General features: G+C 40.4%; 3 protein-coding genes across 5 annotated transcripts in view; 1 reads left to right on the forward strand and 2 right to left on the reverse strand.

The window, feature by feature from the left end:
* The window catches only part of si:ch1073-220m6.1 (SLAM family member 7), a 37,222-nt gene extending 27,776 nt beyond the window's left edge, over positions 1–9,446 (reverse strand). Inside the window, exon 1 of one of the 2 annotated variants that reach the window (XM_057343437.1) lies at positions 9,226–9,446. The gene's annotated coding sequence lies outside the window, so the exon portion shown is untranslated. The remainder of the gene's footprint in view (positions 1–9,225) is intronic. The other variant, XM_057343445.1, reaches the window with a different exon arrangement.
* A 235-nt stretch (positions 9,447–9,681) lies between these two features.
* Positions 9,682–21,068, reverse strand: part of kcnj10a (potassium inwardly rectifying channel subfamily J member 10a) — a 34,626-nt gene continuing 23,239 nt past the window's right edge. For both annotated transcript variants that reach the window (XM_057343283.1, XM_057343292.1), the window contains one exon: positions 9,682–12,654. In XM_057343283.1, coding sequence (XP_057199266.1) covers positions 12,254–12,654 — 401 coding nt within the window. In that variant the 3' untranslated portion in view covers positions 9,682–12,253. The remainder of the gene's footprint in view (positions 12,655–21,068) is intronic.
* Positions 13,074–16,644, forward strand: LOC130559933 (uncharacterized). Its single transcript, XM_057343315.1, has 2 exons — positions 13,074–13,278; positions 13,395–16,644. Exon 2 carries the CDS (start codon positions 14,199–14,201, stop codon positions 15,525–15,527), a length of 1,329 nt encoding a protein of 442 aa, XP_057199298.1. The 5' UTR covers positions 13,074–13,278; positions 13,395–14,198; the 3' UTR covers positions 15,528–16,644.

A 21,068-nucleotide genomic window follows, 5' to 3' on the forward strand; every position in this document is an offset into this window, starting at 1 on the left:
GTGAGCGCAGATTTCTGTGAGTTACTCCCCATCTTCGAGAGCCGAGGCCGATTTGGTGGAGCCCGGCACGAGAAACTGGACTTGTGTGCAGGGGGAGGACAGGACGAAGCCACCGGTAGATCAAGTCCAGCGGGCGCTATGTAGCAGAGCCGCCGTAAAAAAATTCATGGGAAGGATCCAAGAGAACGCCAGCCCGCAGATGAGCTTTCAGCTTCACGATGTATCCTCCGCGGTTGCCTCATTTCCTCCTTCGTTTTCTCCGCGGGATGTTGAGGGGCCACCGGCGGAAACAATCCGGGATAACCATTCGGAACGACTCATTCGTATTGTCAAAAGGAGCAGTCCACATCCGAAGTGCAAAAGTTTGTGAACGTGTCCACAACAGAGTTGCAGATATCCAAGAGTGCTTGACGGTCGTAGATTAAAAGCGTGCAGCAGTTTAGAGACAGAGCAGACAACCAGACAAGCAAACACGAGAGCAGCAGACGGCATGCCAAATACACAGGTACCATCTTGAAAGACCAGCATTCTTCAAAATATCTTTTTGTGTTCAACAAAACAAAAAATATATAAAGTAATTTATCCTACTATGGTAGTCAATGGGGTCCAATAACTGTTTCGTTATAAGCATTCTTCTGAATATCTTTCTCTGTGTTCATCAGAACAAAGAAATGTATACAGATTTGGAACAACTCGAAGATGAGTAAATGATGCCTGAATTTTTATTTACTTTAAGATACGCATGTGTAACCGGTCAAACTCGCACCGCTCTGCACGGGCCTCGAACCGGCGATGGTCCGGATGGGAGATGGGTGCTCTAACGAGGAGGCTAAAGACCGCAGTCTCAAGCGTCTGTCGCTAGAGCGTCTCTATTGGTCGGGGAGTGAGGTTTACACACTGCACAGCTCTTCACTAGCTGGCCCTACATTACACATGGCATAATCATTCTCATGAGTCTTTTTTCTAAATACACAGCAAATAATCTTAAATAACTTAATAGAGTAACTGTTAACTGTAGCACCCCTGTCTAAACCCAGCTAACACATATGTTAACTTAACGGACTATATGGTTGAATAAGACAACAAATTACTTAATAGACCTGGCAGAGAATACTCATAACAGATATAAGAATTGCATCTGACACTCAATAACGATATAATTATGTTAAATTACCTGTGATTGTTTGGGATTTGCTGCAGATGGTTATTCATCTTCAAGTGTATACCGCTAGTCGCCTTTGGAGTGACTTCAACACCCTCTTCGACTGATTGACTAGAGGAGGAGCTGTCAATGTAAAACTAGTGGACCAGTGGTGACGCTAAAGCCCGCCCTAATTACCGTGAAACTCGAACTGCAGCATTTGAAAAAGCAAGCTCACAACTTGGAAAAACAAGGGAGGGAAAAAAAATACTTATTCGTAGAAAAAGAAGAAAATACAAGCAGAAAATATCAGAGAACACAAAAAAATTAGTAAAACAACCAAGGAAAACCTTATTTTGTGTGCGATTTGGACAACTTTGTCTTTATGTGTTAATTTTGTGCAATATAATTTTAAATGTGTTTAAAGTTCTGGTTCGCGGTTTTTATTTTTTTATTTATGCTCATTATATTTTTAAATATGCCCACAATACTTTTGGCTGGAAATTTATCCCATAGTGAAGAACCTTTTAAGCACCTTTATTTTTATGAGTGTAGAAGCATCACTTTAACCCTGCATTGTGGTACCAAACGTGTGCAGCGTGTTAAGATTTTATGTTTAGCAACAGACAAGTACTATAACAAACTGAACACCATGTTAGATAACAAGCTTTGTACAGAAACCCTGCACATTGTGTAAAGCGTTTTTTCAGTATTTGAACAAAAAAAGGCAAACTATGTAAAAATTTAAAAGGAGTAAAAACATAAAAGGAGAAAAGACATCTCAGAAGCTCTAAAACTGCTAAGGAGGATGTACCTGGCAACATTTTTCTCGTCAATGTGAAAGTCAAGAACAAGTAGTTTTTTAAAGTGTCTGTGAGCTCTAGTTATTCAACCATAACTGTTGACACCCACAAATATGCAAAAAAACAATGTTAACACAGGGTTTACTAGTGTACAGTGAATATGAATATCAAGGGTTACCGCATAACCAAGATATGTATTTGCAGTGTGAAATATGATTATAACCCACCTATAGCCTTAAAAGCATAATTTCATGTAAGTAATATTAGTGGATGTATATGGATAATTCTGTTGAAAAAAAACTAGGCAATCTAAAATGCAGTATGAACAGTTTAGTATTGTTAAACCAACATGGTTCATATCCTGTGAATCAGTGTATTATCAGTGAATTATTAGTTCCCCAGTGATGCACCGTGTGGTGAGAAAAATGTTGGGAAAACAAAGTCGTTTGAAAAGCAGGTCTTTTTCTCATGAAAAATATATGGGACTCTGCTAATTTAGGTTTAAAAGATATCATCTGTAATTTTTCTTATGGGTTGATCTACAGTCAAGCTACACATCTTTAACAATTTAGATTAAAGTTTAAAAAGAAATGTTTTAATAATTTTGATTTTTTAAAGTAAACAANTTGTTTATTGCTACAAATTGAAAACGGTCGGATAAATAAGATTTAAACCATTTCAAAGCTATTCCCTTAATGCCGACATAATTTTCGAGTCTATGTAGGAGTGTGCTGTGGTCAATGGTATCGAATGCAGCACTAAGGTCTAGCAGCACCAATAACGAGATACAACCTCGGTCAGACGCCAATAGCAGATCATTTGTAACTCTGATGAAAGCAGTCTCTGTACTGTGGCATCGTGTCCGAATACGTGATTGAGGAATAAGACGGCGGACCATCTCCTGGGGAACGGTCAGACGAGCGAAACGAGGTGCGAACGGTCCGTGAGCCAGTGGCTGGCGGATTATCACTCACAGTAATCCTCATATCACCCTCGCTGCTTGCCGTAGCGGACGGCAGGGCCGTAGTCCTGCTGCCACGGAACGGGGAGCAGACGAGGTGGTGGCTGAGTCCCGTGGGAACACAGCCACCCGTGACACAACCTCTGAATCGTCACCGCCCGCAGTGCGGGCAGGACGTATCCACAACGTCTGCCCCAGCGTACTGGAAGCAGGCATCGTGTCCGTCCCCCTCCTCGATGAGTGTGTTGCACCCATGAGAACAGCGGAACAAGCCAAGCTGGAGAAATGTCCTCTTTTAGAAAAGGAAATTTGCTCGAACACCTCCGGAACTGCCGAGATGCCCAGGGGAGAGTCACTGCAGGAAGGGACCGTCCGCTGTACCACATCGAAGATTCCAGCAGCAAAATGATCAACAAAAAGATCGTAGAGAAGCTCATCAGATGCGTAGGCTCTGAAGAACAAAAGGTGAATTAATGAGCACGCCGGCTTCCCTCTTATACCCGGACATCCGGGGAGGAGTCCGGCATGCAAATTTCATTCGCCAATTTTCATTGGCCTTTTCTAAATACTCAGAAGATGATAGGTTCTCAAGACAAACCCCATTCTGTCGGTTCAACACAACGTCGAGAGACAGACAGAAAGGGAACCATTCACAACTTTTGAGAATCGATATTGAATCGACAGCATTTTAAAAAACGATTAATCGATTTTCTGATTTTTTTTTGCCTAGCCCTAGTGATGTTCATGACACAACAACATTGATCTGAGTTCAAGTTTTAGTTAGCAGCTTGTTTTTACTGAAATATATAGATTCACTTTAGAGGAAATTCACTGATCCACTGCACAGTTGCTAAAATGTGTTTTTTCACCATCTTAAATTGATGGCCATGCACTTGATTTAGATGGAGCTATTTGTTGCTGTTCTGATGAGGAAATTCATATCTTGGATAGCCTGTGATTTAGCAAATTTTAAATGTAGTATACAATGCAAAGCCCACTTCTACGTTCCTTGAACAATTGTAGCATAAGACTGCAACATGAATTAAAATGGGTCTACTTATGAAAGCATTGCAATAACATTTAGTATTTAAATGGCAGTTATCCTGGATAATTTTTACGTAGTGTCTATTTACACTGATTACAAATAGCCCGCCTTGTTGGCAGAGACTATTTACACTAGCTCCGCCCACCCATATGTGATTGGAATAGAAAAAGTGTAAGATTGACACCATTTCAAACAATGACTTGAGTAGCATAAAGTGTAAAGTCTGTATAGCGTGGCATGGGAGACTGGGGTTCTAATCCCGCTGAAAACCTTCTTTAACCTTTTTTATTACTTTACAGATCATAAAGGCATTTGTTTCAATAAAATTGATTTAAGACTTAAAATTCATTTTTATTCATAAACTTTAGGTTTAGGGTGAGGTTAGGGGTAGGTATAGGGCTTTAATATCTCAATAAGTTGCCATCATTTTAATTATTTTTATAAATATAGTGATTTACTGTCTGTTACTATTGCATAATGTTAATGCACAACAATACTGAGGTGCAAATAGTAATGTTATCTGCCACTATTTATAAGTAAAAAGCATCTAACTACTATTTCTACTTATTCCAAAGAAAATAGGCCCTACAGCTATTTTTGGTTAGTGTAAATAGCATGTCGCTAAGAAATGCTGCTATTTTCACTTAGTGTAAACAGAATTTACTACTATTTAAACTCAGTGTAAATAGCATCTGTAGCTATTTACACTTGCCTAACGTTTATTACTGATAGATGGTTACCAGCCAGAATTTCTCAACAGTAGTCAACTACCTTTACCCAGAAAAGCTTGAGAAATCATGAGAAAAGACGCTACATGATGTGCTCGTCTAAATTAGTTTTTTTGAAGCGACGAGAATACTTTGTGCAAAAAACAAACCAAAATAACGAGTTTAATCAATATATTCTCATCTGTCTTATCAGTCTATGGTGTGTGTTCACAAGAGCACCTTGACGCATGCGCATTCGGTTTGTGCACCGAACGCTGCATGGTGCATGACAGAGGAGAATATATTAATTAAACTCTCGTTATTTTGGTTTGTTTTTCATACATAAGGTATTGGCGAGCTAAAATAGAGCCTTGTGGAAGGCTCTATTTTAGCTACCCAGTTACCCAGCTTTACTAAAAACATACCAGACAGGTATGACTGAAACCATCTCAGAACTTTAGCTTTTAGACCTACCAAGGATTCCAATCTTGATACTAGTAAGGAGTGGTCTACGGTATCAAAAGCGGCCGATAAATCTAAAAGAATAAGAACCACAGAGTCTCCGGAATCAGTAGAGATGTAAATATCATTTAACACTCTCAAAAGGGCGGACTCAGTGTTGTGAGCAGATGTAAAACCAGATAGAAAACCTCATAAATACAGTTACTTGACAGAAAACGTTGAAGTTGATTCAGCACAATTTTCTCCAAACGGCAAAACAGAAATTGGCCAAAAAGTTTTTAGGACAGAGGAATCCAGTGATGGCTTCTTGAGCAGGGGAGTGACCATAGCAACCTTAAGATTGGCAGGAACAGAGCCAGTTTGGAGACACTTATTAATAAGAGACACCAGACCTGGCCCAATCGAATTGATAATTATTTTTAAAAATCTCAGGTGAATGATATCACTAGAACAGAATGAAGGTTTAAGCTTGCCAATCACCTCCTTCAATTCTGAGAAAATCTGAGAGCACAATATCAGTCACATCAAGCCCATATTACAGTACAAGATCCAACGTATGGCCCTGAATATGGGTAGAGTCACTGATCCACTGAGATAGATTAAAAGCGTCAATAAGATTAAGAAAGTCACGTGAAAGGGAGTTTGACGGACAGCAGACATGGATATTAAAATCGCCCACCAATAAAAAGCGATCGTAATTAGTGGCAATATTGCCGATCAGTCTTTTCAGTGAGCGCAGATTTCTGTGAGTTACTCCCCATCTTCGAGAGCCGAGGCCGATTCGGTGGAGCCCGGCACGAGAAACTGGACTTGTGTGCAGGGGGAGGACAGGACGAAGCCACCGGTAGATCAAGTCCAGCGGGCGCAAAGTAGCAGAGCCGCCGTAAAAAAATTCATGGGAAGGATCCAAGAGAACGCCAGCCCGCAGATGAGCTTTCAGCTTCACGATGTATCCTCCGCGGTTGCCTCATTTCCTCCTTCGTTTTCTCCGCGGGATGTTGAGGGGCCACCGGCGGAAACAATCCGGGATAACCATTCGGAACGACTCATTCGTATTGTCAAAAGGAGCAGTCCACATCCGAAGTGCAAAAGTTTGTGAACGTGTCCACAACAGAGTTGCAGATATCCAAGAGTGCTTGACGGTCGTAGATTAAAAGCGTGCAGCAGTTTAGAGACAGAGCAGACAACCAGACAAGCAAACACGAGAGCAGCAGACGGCATGCCAAATACACAGGTACCATCTTGAAAGACCAGCATTCTTCAAAATATCTTTTTGTGTTCAACAAAACAAAAAATATATAAAGTAATTTATCCTACTATGGTAGTCAATGGGGTCCAATAACTGTTTCGTTATAAGCATTCTTCTGAATATCTTTCTCTGTGTTCATCAGAACAAAGAAATGTATACAGATTTGGAACAACTCGAAGATGAGTAAATGATGCCTGAATTTTTATTTACTTTAAGATACGCATGTGTAACCGGTCAAACTCGCACCGCTCTGCACGGGCCTCGAACCGGCGATGGTCCGGATGGGAGATGGGTGCTCTAACGAGGAGGCTAAAGACCGCAGTCTCAAGCGTCTGTCGCTAGAGCGTCTCTATTGGTCGGGGAGTGAGGTTTACACACTGCACAGCTCTTCACTAGCTGGCCTCCGTTACACATGGCATAATCATTCTCATGAGTCTTTTTTCTAAATACACAGCAAATAATCTTAAATAACTTAATAGAGTAACTGTTAACTGTAGCACCCCTGTCTAAACCCAGCTAACACATATGTTAACTTAACGGACTATATGGTTGAATAAGACAACAAATTACTTAATAGACCTGGCAGAGAATACTCATAACAGATATAAGAATTGCATCTGACACTCAATAACGATATAATTATGTTAAATTACCTGTGATTGTTTGGGATTTGCTGCAGATGGTTATTCATCTTCAAGTGTATACCGCTAGTCGCCTTTGGAGTGACTTCAACACCCTCTTCGACTGATTGACTAGAGGAGGAGCTGTCAATGTAAAACTAGTGGACCAGTGGTGACGCTAAAGCCCGCCCTAATTACCGTGAAACTCGAACTGCAGCATTTGAAAAAGCAAGCTCACAACTTGGAAAAACAAGGGAGGGAAAAAAAATACTTATTCGTAGAAAAAGAAGAAAATACAAGCAGAAAATATCAGAGAACACAAAAAAATTAGTAAAACAACCAAGGAAAACCTTATTTTGTGTGCGATTTGGACAACTTTGTCTTTATGTGTTAATTTTGTGCAATATAATTTTAAATGTGTTTAAAGTTCTGGTTCGCGGTTTTTATTTTTTTATTTATGCTCATTATATTTTTAAATATGCCCACAATACTTTTGGCTGGAAATTTATCCCATAGTGAAGAACCTTTTAAGCACCTTTATTTTTATGAGTGTAGAAGCATCACTTTAACCCTGCATTGTGGTACCAAACGTGTGCAGCGTGTTAAGATTTTATGTTTAGCAACAGACAAGTACTATAACAAACTGAACACCATGTTAGATAACAAGCTTTGTACAGAAACCCTGCACATTGTGTAAAGCGTTTTTTCAGTATTTGAACAAAAAAAGGCAAACTATGTAAAAATTTAAAAGGAGTAAAAACATAAAAGGAGAAAAGACATCTCAGAAGCTCTAAAACTGCTAAGGAGGATGTACCTGGCAACATTTTTCTCGTCAATGTGAAAGTCAAGAACAAGTAGTTTTTTAAAGTGTCTGTGAGCTCTAGTTATTCAACCATAACTGTTGACACCCACAAATATGCAAAAAAACAATGTTAACACAGGGTTTACTAGTGTACAGTGAATATGAATATCAAGGGTTACCGCATAACCAAGATATGTATTTGCAGTGTGAAATATGATTATAACCCACCTATAGCCTTAAAAGCATAATTTCATGTAAGTAATATTAGTGGATGTATATGGATAATTCTGTTGAAAAAAAACTAGGCAATCTAAAATGCAGTATGAACAGTTTAGTATTGTTAAACCAACATGGTTCATATCCTGTGAATCAGTGTATTATCAGTGAATTATTAGTTCCCCAGTGATGCACCGTGTGGTGAGAAAAATGTTGGGAAAACAAAGTCGTTTGAAAAGCAGGTCTTTTTCTCATGAAAAATATATGGGACTCTGCTAATTTAGGTTTAAAAGATATCATCTGTAATTTTTCTTATGGGTTGATCTACAGTCAAGCTACACATCTTTAACAATTTAGATTAAAGTTTAAAAAGAAATGTTTTAATAATTTTGATTTTTTAAAGTAAACAAAACTATCTAATGCAGTAGAATAAATTGATTTGTTTTATTTTGTAAACTCCAAATATACACACAGTACTAAATTTCACAATTCACTGCAAGAACAAAATTCCTGAAAATTAACTGGTGCAGAATCCATACAAGTGAGCCAAATAAATAGTGTTTATACTGTACTATACTGCACTGCACTGTTTTAAAAGTACACTGTAAAACTTTGCTGTAATTTCGCAGCAGGTTTGCCAGTAATTTACTGTAGATTTAATGTACAATTTTGTTTTAAGCATAAACTTACCTAGTTTATATATTTTTCTTTCATAAAACAAGACTTTATATCTTGGGTCACTTTTCTTGTTATGTAAATGTATCATAATTTAAGACGTTTTAAATATTTTTACAGAAAACAAGACAAAAATGCTAAGGAAGAATATCATTTTTTGCTAATGTTGCTGTGCTAATACCAGTCTCTTCTTGCTCATTTTAAATCTCAAAAGTCAAAGTGTTTTAATTTTGATTAAAGTAATTGAAAACAGTACTAATTGGAAAGTATATTAAGTAGTAATTAAATCTACAGTAAGTTACTGGCAAACCTGCTGCAAAAACTACAGCAATGTTTTACAGTGCTAGCTGCCAGTTAGTTTCTACTTGTAGTTAGCTACACCCAAACACTTGTGATTGAGATGTGAGTTACGTTTTTGTACAGGAAGCTCACCCCTTATAGGCCTCTTGACCACTGACCGCGAACCACACTCGTATCATTCCAATGATTAAAGTTATCCATACACTCACATGTCTATAAAACATATAAATGCTAAAATTGTTACCTGTAAGATGTCCTGTAATAATTGTTTTTCACAGTATGAGAGGTAGCTGTTTCCGTTCACAGACTGAGATCTGAACTCTTCATATGCATGTTAGGCTTCCTGTACACATGCATGATGTAAGGCTTAAGTGAAGAGAATGAAATGAAGTTTCCGTTTAGTTTCTATGCCACTTTAGCAACGTTATGTTACATGGAAACTGAACATACAAGAACTGATTTGCCAGTGTCACTTGTAAAGTGAACTCAATTGATTAAAACTGCATGAATAAATTAACATTTCACACCAGAAAGACTCTGTTTCAGTGTAAATTTGTACACCCGTAGGTACGGACTCATATATACACCAGAGTGTACATTTTTACACCAGGGACTTTGCTGTGTGTTTTACCGTACATAAATCATGTGACTTCAGAAGAACCATGAATTCACTGGAGACACAAATTTGCATTAAGTGCTTTTACTTTCATGATGGTTTGTAGACTCGCCTCACAATCACACCGGCTATTATAATTTCTTTAATTTAACTCATTATTAAACACACTGATAAAGTAATCATGTAACTTCTTCAAAACGAATTTATTAAAAACAGTCATTGTAGATAATTAGCAGTTAAAGTGACAAAAGTCCAGTTGTCGAAAGTGAACCCTGACTAAACACAGATGTTTCCTTACAGCCACAGTTTCCGTCAATTTTTTAAAAACAGACAAAAGCAGCCTGTACCTGTACATAAAAAAACACAATTTCACCTTTTTCTCATGTGGAGAACACATCACTATGTAAATATCACCGCGTTACACATGCGATCGCTGTTTTTGCACATGTGAAAATCGTGTGGCTTTTCTGTACAAAAACTACGACAAATTATTCATCAACTAAATGAACACCACTGAATAATGCATAATCAGATTATTATAAATTCATTTTAGAAATCAGTTATAAAGAAGGAGCTCTTTATTACCATGTGACACATTCAGAGCAGGAAAGATTTTGAAGAATTACCATCAGATTTTCCCTTAAAGAAAAACCACATGAATTGTAATATTTTTCACATGGGATTCATGTGAAAATGTTCCAGAACCACATGCTTCATGTGTCATTGCACATGTGAAAATCATGTGGCTCCTCTGTAATAATAATAATAATAATAATAGTTAGGATGCTGTAGGTTGTTGTCAGGACATTGCTATGCCATTTCCTCCCTTCGTCTGATGTCTATAGGATTTTTTCAAAAATCACTTTAATCATACATGAGGCAAATATTATACATTTGATCCTATAAAAAGTAACAGTATACTTCTGCTCAACAAGTTAAGCAATTTGAGGTGTCATTTCTGTTCATACCACAAATAATGTGACACAACCAGAATTTTTTTGTTTAAAAATCCAGTGTACAATTCGAACAACAGTAATACATAATCATTATTATTATGATTATTATTATTATTGTAAGTGACATGGCAGGCACATCAAATATATTAATTACAATAATTCAAAATACATTCTTTAACTCTTCATTTGAAATGTCTTTATAAAAAAAAGAGGATATACAGTTAATCTTGACCCAAACCAAATATAAAAATAAACCCTCGTTGTTTGTAAAGTGCTTTTAGTATTGTTAACAAACATCTATGTTTATTCCAGTGACAAAAGATAAACTATGGGAAAAACTAGACTTTCACCCAAAATAGTTCTATACTGGCACTGTTAGAATATACTGTACTGTAGATAAAAACCACGAAGGTGGATTTCAATGGAGTCCCTTCATAAAGGGCTTTGCACACACAGTCCGAAAATTTCGTATGCGTTTTTTCGTATTTGCCTCTCGTTTGTAGTGTGTCTCTGAATTGTTATAAAACGCTTCTCAAAATGCTTGCTACGGATGCGAAAACGCAGAAAATCGAACCCGGTCCGAATTTTTTATGACGCACGAAAATATCGGAGGCAGTGTGTAAATGTGATTGACACAACGTGAGGTCGTATTTATTTTTTAACGTGCGGAAATTTCGGACACAAATTTCGGACTCAATGTGCAATGGGCTTAAGTTGTTGTACTTCTGCTCTATTGTTAACTGCAGTACAGTGGTTTAAACATTATGATTTTCAGTCATTTATGTGACCCCTGGGTGACCCCTGTATAAATACATGATCGTCCATGTGTTTAAAAGTCAGCTCCCTTCCACTAGAATGTTATGTTCTTCTCTGGTGTCTGTGGCACTGCTTTTCTTGGCCACAAGGTGGTGAAACAATCATTTCCAATAGACAGTCTCATGAGCGGTTGTTTGTTTTATGTGTGTAAAATGAGTAATGTCATGTGTAAAGCAGCGAAAATATAACGAATCATCATTTGATTCCACATGGTCTAATAGTTTAGTAGTTTACAGTAATACAGCTCCCTCTGGCTATGTTCAAAATGAAATACTCACCAATTTACCCAATTCTGTGCATTAGATTTCGTGTTCTGCCTACTATTTTCAATGTAGTATGTCAAACAGTTTGCATGATGTTTCAAGCAGTAGTTTACTACAATGTTCTCACATGACCACGGCGTCAAGAGGAAAATTCTGTAGCCTATTTTTGAAAGCATCTCAAATGTAAAAAAATAAAGGCTTGAACAGTTAAAGATGATTGAGCATCTCTCCGTGTTATCCATTGTATGCTAAAATTTTACTTTTGCCTGTGTTGTCTGCGTAAAGCAGCGCTTAACTCTACTTATACGGTGTGCTTCAAACAGGATACAGTTTAAGACCCAGTGAGAGACATATGCTATACCGAACATTGCCTCTTTCTCTTTTCTGGCCCCCACATTTGATCATTCTTGGATATCAGTGTCTTTCGCCCTAGCCAACTCTGCTGGCACGCTGCCTGGCAAAACAGGTAAACTCAGTGGCATCAAAAAAAAAAGTTGGCTAACGCTGAATCAAACAAGTACACAGGCAGTTTATCTCCATCAGACCCTTTCTTCACCACACATACACATACACCTCACGCACACCCAGGTCCCTCTCACTCATCTCTGTGTTTTATTCTTTCTACACATTACTAATGCGGACGCTAAGCTGGTCTCGCACCCGGCCCCTGTCCCGTCCCCGTTCCTCCCGGTAACTCTCCTCCAATCTCATCTTCTCTGTATCTGCCCCGTGGTCTCCACCTCCACTGCCTTGGTGAGGGGGCGACTGCGTGTTATGAGGTGGAGATTGTTTGAAGAGGGGCGGTGTCTTGGTCTTGGCAACCTTGTCAAAGAACGCAAAATCAGCTACATACTTTCCAGAGGGGGAGAGGGAGACGACAGGCGGAAACTCATAGCCCCACAGGATCTCGTCGGGCAGGTAGGAGGTGCGAACCTGGCAGGTGGCCGAGGTGGGCTCCACTGTAGCACTCATAATTACTAGCAGCTCAAAGTCAGCCAGCTCTGGGTCCGTCCACCCTCCACCTTAGAACAAAAGACACAGAAACAGAGAACAGTGAGAGACAATAAAAGAGTGCAGCAGACTTTATAAAGTCATTACGCTGCAGAGAATGTTACTATTCACTTTGCTGTCAATTTTGCAGTCACAGTTAAAGGTCAAATATGTAATTTTTTGGAGGATCTACGTATTTACAAAACTGCAATGTAATTTACATATCTATGTCTTCTGGGGTGTTTAAAGACCATACATAATAAAGAGTCATGTTTTTATTACCTTAGAATGAGCTATTTCTATCTACAGTACATACACTTTACATGGAATTCACCATGTTGTTTCTACAGTAGCCCTAAACGAGCCCAATATTTGCGTATGTTATCTCCATAGGCAAAGAAGCTAAAACATGAAGAGTCACCGTAGTGCTTCGAAAGGTAGTTAGCGATGGAGTGAGCCGTTGGTTGCAATTCACAACCTCACTGCTAGTGTAACAGGTTAAAAAAGGTGCTTTCACTTGCTTTTGGTTATTATATACATATGGCCCTTTAAGTATAATAGACCTGCACTCTCTGTTCATTGGCTGGCGGCATGTTGGAAACTCTTTCCGGTTTAGTCATTAATATTCGCGCCAGTCAAGAGAGTGGTTGTAGTGGGTGAGTGCTCTCGAAAAATGTATTTCTTTTGTTGCTCTTTTTATATTTTGATGTCTTTTTCTTCTTTCTTGTTGCCAAATGAAATTGTAATGGTTAATGTGCACCCGTCATTGCAGGACGTCGTGTAAAAATGCTGTGAAACTGATCACCTCATTTGAATGTGTTAACAGGTACATGTTCTACTATTTTGTTTACTACATTTTACAAACTGTGTTATATACTCACTCTTGAAAAAGTTTAGTCATTAATATTCGCGCCAGTCAAGAGAGTGGTTGTAGTGGGACGTCGTGTAAAAATGCTGTGAAACTGATCACCTCATTTGAATGTGTTAACAGAATTAAACGATTCCCCCAAGACGCGAAATGGTGTTGGTTGTCGCAAGTATTTCACACAACGCAGATACGAGCCGTTACAATGGTGCCGTGACCGTGACTCTGGAAGCAGTGTGCTGGAACGACTGATCGGAGGTTTCCGGAGGTGTTCGTACCGGGTGACGAGAGCTTTTCGCGTGAAGAGCTGTTTTAGGCAGTACCGCTTGCTACCACAAGGAGGAGAAAAGGACCGTGTTTCACTGCTGACGAAAGCAAAGTTCTGGTATTGTGACATCAATTTGAACATGATATTGACAACAGTAGCAGCTGAAGATTTAACTTTGAAGTACACTTTTTTTTTTTTTTTTTTTTGAAGATTTGAAAAACCTTGAAAAACAAAGAGACATTTTTGATGACTAAGGATTACTGCAGGGTTTTATTGTGAAGACTGACACTTTGCACAAATACATTTTGATTGAACTTTGAAACAAGGATATTTTTGCACAATTTTTTTTTCTCTTCTTCTCTAGCTCTTTGAAAGTGTTAGTCTGAAGTTTACATTTACATATTTTTTTTTGGTATTCAACATTGCTATTGTTAGTGTTGGTCATGGAGTCAGAGAACAGTTTTGGAAGAGGTAGAGGGCTTTTCATGTTTTCACCTATGCCTTCAGTGGGGAGAGGTAGATTAGATTATACTCCTGTCACATCTACTCCAATGGTTGATTTAGAGACTGTACAGGATGTAGACTGTCATTTAAGTCCTCCTCCACCTCAGTTAAGTGAAAGTGAATTGAAACAACCAAGTTTGAAGGAAACCAATGAGTCAATGGAATTAATAGTGGAAATGGTAGAGCGTATGGGTCGCTCTATTGGGGAGAGCATCGCTTCCTGTTTAGAGTCAAAAATGTGCGTGTCTAATAGCACAGACTCATCTGTCTTAAACAGAGTTCTGAAATCTGAAATTAAAGAACCGGTTTGTTTTAGGGGTGACCGAGCTGAGCCATACACAATACATGAGTGGGAAGCCATAGTGCTGTCATATTTGCGCAAAATTGGGACGCCAATTGAAGAACAAGCTGATGAAGTCATGAGTAGACTTATGGGGCGGGCACGAGAAGTTGTGAGGGTGGGTTTGCGCAGTAACCCCTCTATTGATTTGTGCAAGGGCCCGAGACCTATTTTTGACTTGCTGAAACAGCATTTCAGTGACACAGCTTATTCTAACATGCCATTAGCAGACTTTTATGGCACACTCCCACATGCTAGTGAGGACTGCTTTGATTACTGGCTGAGGCTAAATAGAGCCATGGACATGGCTGAGGACTGTTTAAAGAGACAGAATAAGAAGACTGATGATCTGTCCCGTGAGCTCACCGTAATGTTTATCAGACATTGTCCAGACCCTGAGCTTTCCCTTATATTCAAGTGCAGACCTGTGGAGCAATGGACAGCAGCTGATGTTCACGCACGTTTGGAAGAGTATAGTAGAGAGAAACGATGTGGCTCTGTGTCTAGAGTGCCTCCAGCAATCACTCTTTTGAAACAGGAAGTTGCCGTTCTGCCTTCTGAAACAAAGGTAAAGACAACTGTTAATCCAGAATTTGATGTATATCATACTCCATCTAAAGAGCCCATTGAACCCATGGAACGGATCTTAGCAATGTTGGAACGTGTCTTGGAGAACGGGCAATCAAGAAATCAGGCCGGTACAGAGCGGCACTTGCCTAAGTCATACAGAAGCAGAGGAAGGCCTACTCTACCATGTGAAGTGTGTGGAGATGTTGGCCACACCACCCATTTTCACTGCAGAGCAAATCATCTGTGTTTTCTTTGCTACAAAGCCGGTCACGCACGTGTAGAGTGTCCTAAAGCTAAAGCTTGCATTGTCAGTAAGATGCCTGAAACGGATGCTGTTCCACGTACGGGAAACGAATAGGCCTGCATACGGAGGGGATGAGTGTAAGGCCAAATGAGAGTCCCCCATCATTGTTGAATTATGATCTGGAATCGGTATATAAAAGTGTATGTGAAGAATATAGTTCTGGATATACAGTTGTCTTGCAAAATACACAAAAACTTGAGCCCTATGATGATCTGTTCTACACTACTGTGATTATTGGTGGACAGGTTGAGGCAAAAGCAATGCTTGACACTGGGTCGATGGCTTGTACCATGAGCTCCAAGATTTTATCACAATTGCTGAGTATTGGTGTGTTGTCAAGCCTTTCACTTGCCCCAACAGATGTTGTTTTGGTCGGATGTGGAGGCACCAGAACAAAACCCTTAGGAATGAGTGAGCTGGAGATGGATGTGTACGGCTGTCACGTCACGGTTCCGACTTTGGTAGTCGAGGGCCAGGGTGATGATCTAATTCTTGGCAGTAATCTCTTGAAATATTTGCTTCATCAGCTGAGAAGTTCTTCAGAGTTACTAATAAGTGTGTCTGAACGTGAGTGTGATAACACTGAACAAAACAAGCTGCTTGATCTATTAGCCAATGTGGAGATATGGAGAAATGGTACTGTCCCTGATTTAGTAGGAACAGTAAAGATCAAAAAGGCAGTGTCACTCGAACCTATGACTGAAAACTTAGTTTGGGGCAGACTGCACAGTACTCATGACATCTCAGCTGGCAGTGCTGTCATTTTGGAGCCCAGCAGAGTAAAATCAAGGCCAAGGTCAGTGCTGGTTGGAAAAACGGTAGCTTTGATACGTAAAGATGGATGGGTCCCGCTCAAGGTGATAAATCCTTCTGAGAAAGCAATTACTTTGAAAAGAAATTCTACACTTGCAGATGCTTTTCCTTGCATGGCGTTGCAGGATTTTGACTGCTCTGAATTTCCTGAGGATTGCTCACTTGACCTTGAACAAAAAGTTCAGAGAACTGCTGATGTATTAACTGACAGACAGGATGTGATGAGTGTAGCAGATGCTCTAATCTTACCAACCAAGCCTGAATCAAACGACTCATGTGTTGCTGATGGCTCGACAGTCTTACGTGACTTGGGCTTGGCTGACCTGGATGTGGAGTCTTGCAATGTGTCCGCGGACTGCAAAGCAAAACTTTTTCAACTCATCTCTCAGTACCTTTCTATCTTTTCCAGACACAAGTTGGACTGTGGAAAGGCTGCTGGTTTTGTTCATCGCATTCGCCTGAGTGACGACAAGCCCTTTCGGTTGCCGTATCGACGTCTTGCTCCAAATCAGTATGAAAGGCTTCGTCAAGCTTTGGACGAGATGGAAGAACTTGAAATCATACGAAAATCTAGTAGCGAGTTTGCATCACCTCTTGTCCTAGTCTGGAAGAAGTCAGGAGACTTGAGAATATGTACAGACTTCCGTTGGATAAATGCTCGCACAATCAAGGATGCGCATCCACTTCCCCATCAAGCAGACGCCCTTGCTGCGTTGGGGGGAAATGCCTATTTTTCTACCATGGACCTCACATCTGGCTACTATAATGTGGAAGTTCATGAAGATGACCGGAAATACACAGCATTTACATCACCTTTTGGATTATATGAATATAATCGTTTACTGCAGGGCCTGTGTAACAGTCCGGCCACTTTCATGCGGATGATGTTGACGATATTTGGGGACCAGAATTTTGTCAGCCTATTATGTTACCTGGATGACGTCCTGGTGTTTGCACCCACCGAAGAGCTTGCATTGGAGCGCCTGGAAATGGTGTTTAAGCGTTTGAAGACTTATAATCTCAAGCTTGCTCCAAAGAAGTGTCATCTCTTGCGGAGTTCTGTAAAATTTTTGGGCCACATTATCAGTGCGGACGGTATTGCTACCGATCCAGAAAAAGTCAAAACCATTACTTCTGTCACAGAGGATGACCTAATGGTTGAGGGTACCAATGTCCCCAGTCAGCATAAAATAAGATCTTTTCTCGGTATGGTAGTTTTTTATCAGCAGTTTATTGAAGACTGTTCGTCAATTGCCAAACCATTGTTCAATCTTACTTCTGGAAGAAAAGCACCTCGTGGAAAGTGGAAGCGCCGAATGTGTCCGAGAGAGTTGTCCGCCGCAGACTGGTCTGAGGAATGTAGTCAAGCATTTCACAAGTTGAAGCAGGCTTTGCTTGACCAAGTCTTGTTGGCCCATCCAAATTTTGATGAGTCTTTCCTGCTTTCAGTTGATGCTTCAAGTAACGGACTCGGAGCAGTTTTGTCCCAGCTTCCTGCTGGTGGAACAACAGCTAGGCCTGTTGCTTTCGCAAGCAAGTCACTTACCTATGCCCAGTCACGATACCCTGCACATCGATTGGAGTTTTTCGCTATGAAATGGGCTATCTGCGACAAATTCCATCACTGGCTCAGGGGTCAGAAATTTACAGTTTGGACAGACAACAACCCATTAACATATATTCTGTCCAAAGCAAAATTGGATGCTTGCGAACATAGATGGGTTGCTAAATTAGCACCATACCAGTTTGACATTAAGTATGTTCCTGGTCCAAAAAACGTAGTTGCTGACGCCCTGAGCCGAGAGCCCTTCGTGCACCCTAGCGTACTCCATCGTCTCACGAGAGTTCCTTACAGTGAGTTATTGGCAGGAGCTGCTGATGTGCGCACAGACCATGTCCAAGATGTCTTTCGTTGGTCTACTCACCCCTTTGACAGTACTCCTGATGCTGAAGGTGTGGCCATTGCTTGTCATACGGCTAAAGCTTCCTTACCTGGTACGTTGTCAGTGCAGGAAGTAGAAGCTGTTCTGCACTCATGTAGGCATACCGATTCAAACATCAGGTCACATAGCTTGTTGCTGCCTCACCTTCCACAAGCAATAATGCCATCTGAATCACCTGACGTTGATGTGATGTCCCACGACTATCTCATGAATAGGCAACAGGAAAACAGTGTTTTGAGCAGAGTGATTTGCTTTGTCGAGAGAGGACGGAGACCTAACAGGAGGGAACGAATGAATGAACCAGCAGCTGTCTTGAAACTTATAAAACATTGGGGAAAGCTGCTAATGAAGGATGGCGTGTTGTACAAGGTTTCAAAGGATAGTGTCACCAAAAAGAAGACCTACCTGTATGTCGTGCCTGATGCAGTGAAAGTCATGGTGTTGAAAGGTGTTCATGACCAAGCAGGACATCAAGGTCAGCAGCGGACTCTGTATCTTGCCCGGCAAAGGTTCTTTTGGCATGGCCTGGAGAAGGATGTGAGGGAGTATGTGAGGTGCTGTCGTCGTTGTGTGATCAGCAAGACACCAGAACCAGAGGGTCGTGCGCCGTTAGAGAACATCATTACGACGGAGCCCCTTGAACTCGTCTGCATAGACTTTTGGTCGGCAGAGGACTCTGCCAACCGATCTCTGGATGTACTTGTTGTGACTGACCACTTTACCAAGATGGCCAATGCATTCTTGTGTCCGAATCAGTCTGCCAAAGCTGTGGCGCATCAATTGTGGCATAACTACTTCTGTGTTTATGGCTTTCCAGGCCGAATTCACTCTGATAGAGGAGCTAACTTCGAAAGTGCCCTGATTGCTGAACTGTTAAATGTCGCTGGAGTTCAAAAATCAAGAACAACTCCCTATCATCCGATGGGAAATGGAGCATGTGAGAGGATGAACAGGACTCTGGGAAATATGATACGTGCGCTGCCAGCAAAGGCCAAGCACAAGTGGCCCCAAGTACTCAAATCTCTAACTTTTGCTTATAATTGCACCATCCATGAGACCACAGGATATGCTCCTTTCCTGTTGATGTTTGGGAGGATTCCGCGGCTGCCTGTGGACCTGGTATTTGAAACTGTTCTGGACAATCCGGATGTTGTGAACTATGACAGCTATGTCCAAGCTCTTCGGAGAGATATAAAGGAGGCAATGCGCGTTGCACAGGTATCTTCCTTGAAACAGCTGAAGAGACATGCTGACTTGTACAACAGGAAGGTCAGGGGTGGACCAATTGATGTTGGTGATCGAGTTTTGCTTGCCAACAAGGGAGCACGCGAGAAACGAAAGCTTGCTGACCGTTGGGAGGATACGACGTACACTGTTGTTGGACTTAACAAAGACAGTCATACCTACAGAATTCAGCACAGTCGTACTGGTGTTGTGAGGACTGTACATCGTAACCTTATAATGCCAGTCAACTTTCTTCCACTTCCTGATGATGACTTGGAAGGTGATACAACCAAAAATCACCTGAGTGACTCAGAGAGTGTTAATTCTGTGATTGCTGGGGTGTCTGAGGATGCTTCTAATTACAGGACACGAGAGTGGGTGTCACAGCTGCCTTCTAATGGCATGAATGACGCAGACACAGATGATGTGGGAGAAGCTACAGACGTTCTTGAGTCCATACAGGCTGTGGATATGGCTCAGTCTAATGAATTGGAGCATGATGTGATTAACAGCTCTGAAACAACCTAGCTGGGACCTGAGGGTCAAGATGATGTTGAGGATATGGACATGAGTGTACCTGAATTGGCTGCAGAGCAAATTGAGATATCTGCACCTGGTACCTTGAGTGCTGCCATGCCTAATTGTGGTCACATTGCTAAAGTCAATTCAGTGTCTAATATTAGTGTTCGCAACTTTCCTGCTGAAAGTTCACGAAGTCGTATAAGATCCAAAGCTGGTAGGCTGTTCAAACCAGTTACGAAGTTTATTGAGATAATGAACCAGCAAAAGTTCTGGGGTAAACATGAATATACTGCTTGAGTGTTACATGGTAACTCATTTTTCTGTATTCTTTTATGACATACTTCGCTTTATTAGTTGATGAGTATGTTACTGTAATATTTCCATTGTTGGGTTTTGAAAGTTTTAAGGAAGTGTAATGTACTGTATTAACTCGAGATCGGAATTAAGGTTTTTTTTGGAGATTTTGTGTCCAAATGTATGAAATGTCATCGTTTAGCTAACATGTAATGGGCATGTTTGTCTATGAGTGCCTAGGGGGTTGGCCACCCTCTTTTCACTTTAATTCCTCTGGGAATAGTGTCTGCACTGAATTCAACTGACAATTTCATGAAGTTTTGAACACTTTATACATTCTTTTTCTCTTCTATTTTTTATTACTGTATATGGTTGTTGGTTTATGTACCTGATGTTATGTGTGGTCAGTGATATTCTTGTGTTCATTTTGGCATTCTTGTTTTGTGTGGAAGCAAGTGGAATTCAGTAGGGGGGAGTGTAACAGGTTAAAAAAGGTGCTTTCACTTGCTTTTGGTTATTATATACATATGGCCCTTTAAGTATAATAGACCTGAACTCTCTGTTCATTGGCTGGCGGCATGTTGGAAACTCTTTCCGGTTTAGTCATTAATATTCGCGCCAGTCAAGAGAGTGGTTGTGGTGGGTGAGTGCTCTCGAAAAATGTATTTCTTTTGTTGTTCTTTTTATATTTTGATGTCTTTTTCTTCTTTCTTGTTGCCAAATGAAATTGTAATGATTAATGTGCACCCGTCATTGCAGGACGTCGTGTAAAAATGCTGTGAAACTGATCACCTCATTT

This window comes from Triplophysa rosa, linkage group LG1 (assembly GCF_024868665.1).
Source record: "Triplophysa rosa linkage group LG1, Trosa_1v2, whole genome shotgun sequence".
Taxonomy (NCBI): Eukaryota; Metazoa; Chordata; class Actinopteri; order Cypriniformes; family Nemacheilidae; genus Triplophysa; species Triplophysa rosa.

Coding starts and splice junctions, on each gene's coding strand:
- LOC130559933 (XM_057343315.1), top strand. CDS start 14,199: ATGGAGTCAGAGAACAGTTTTGGAAGAGGTAGAGGGCTTTTCATGTTT.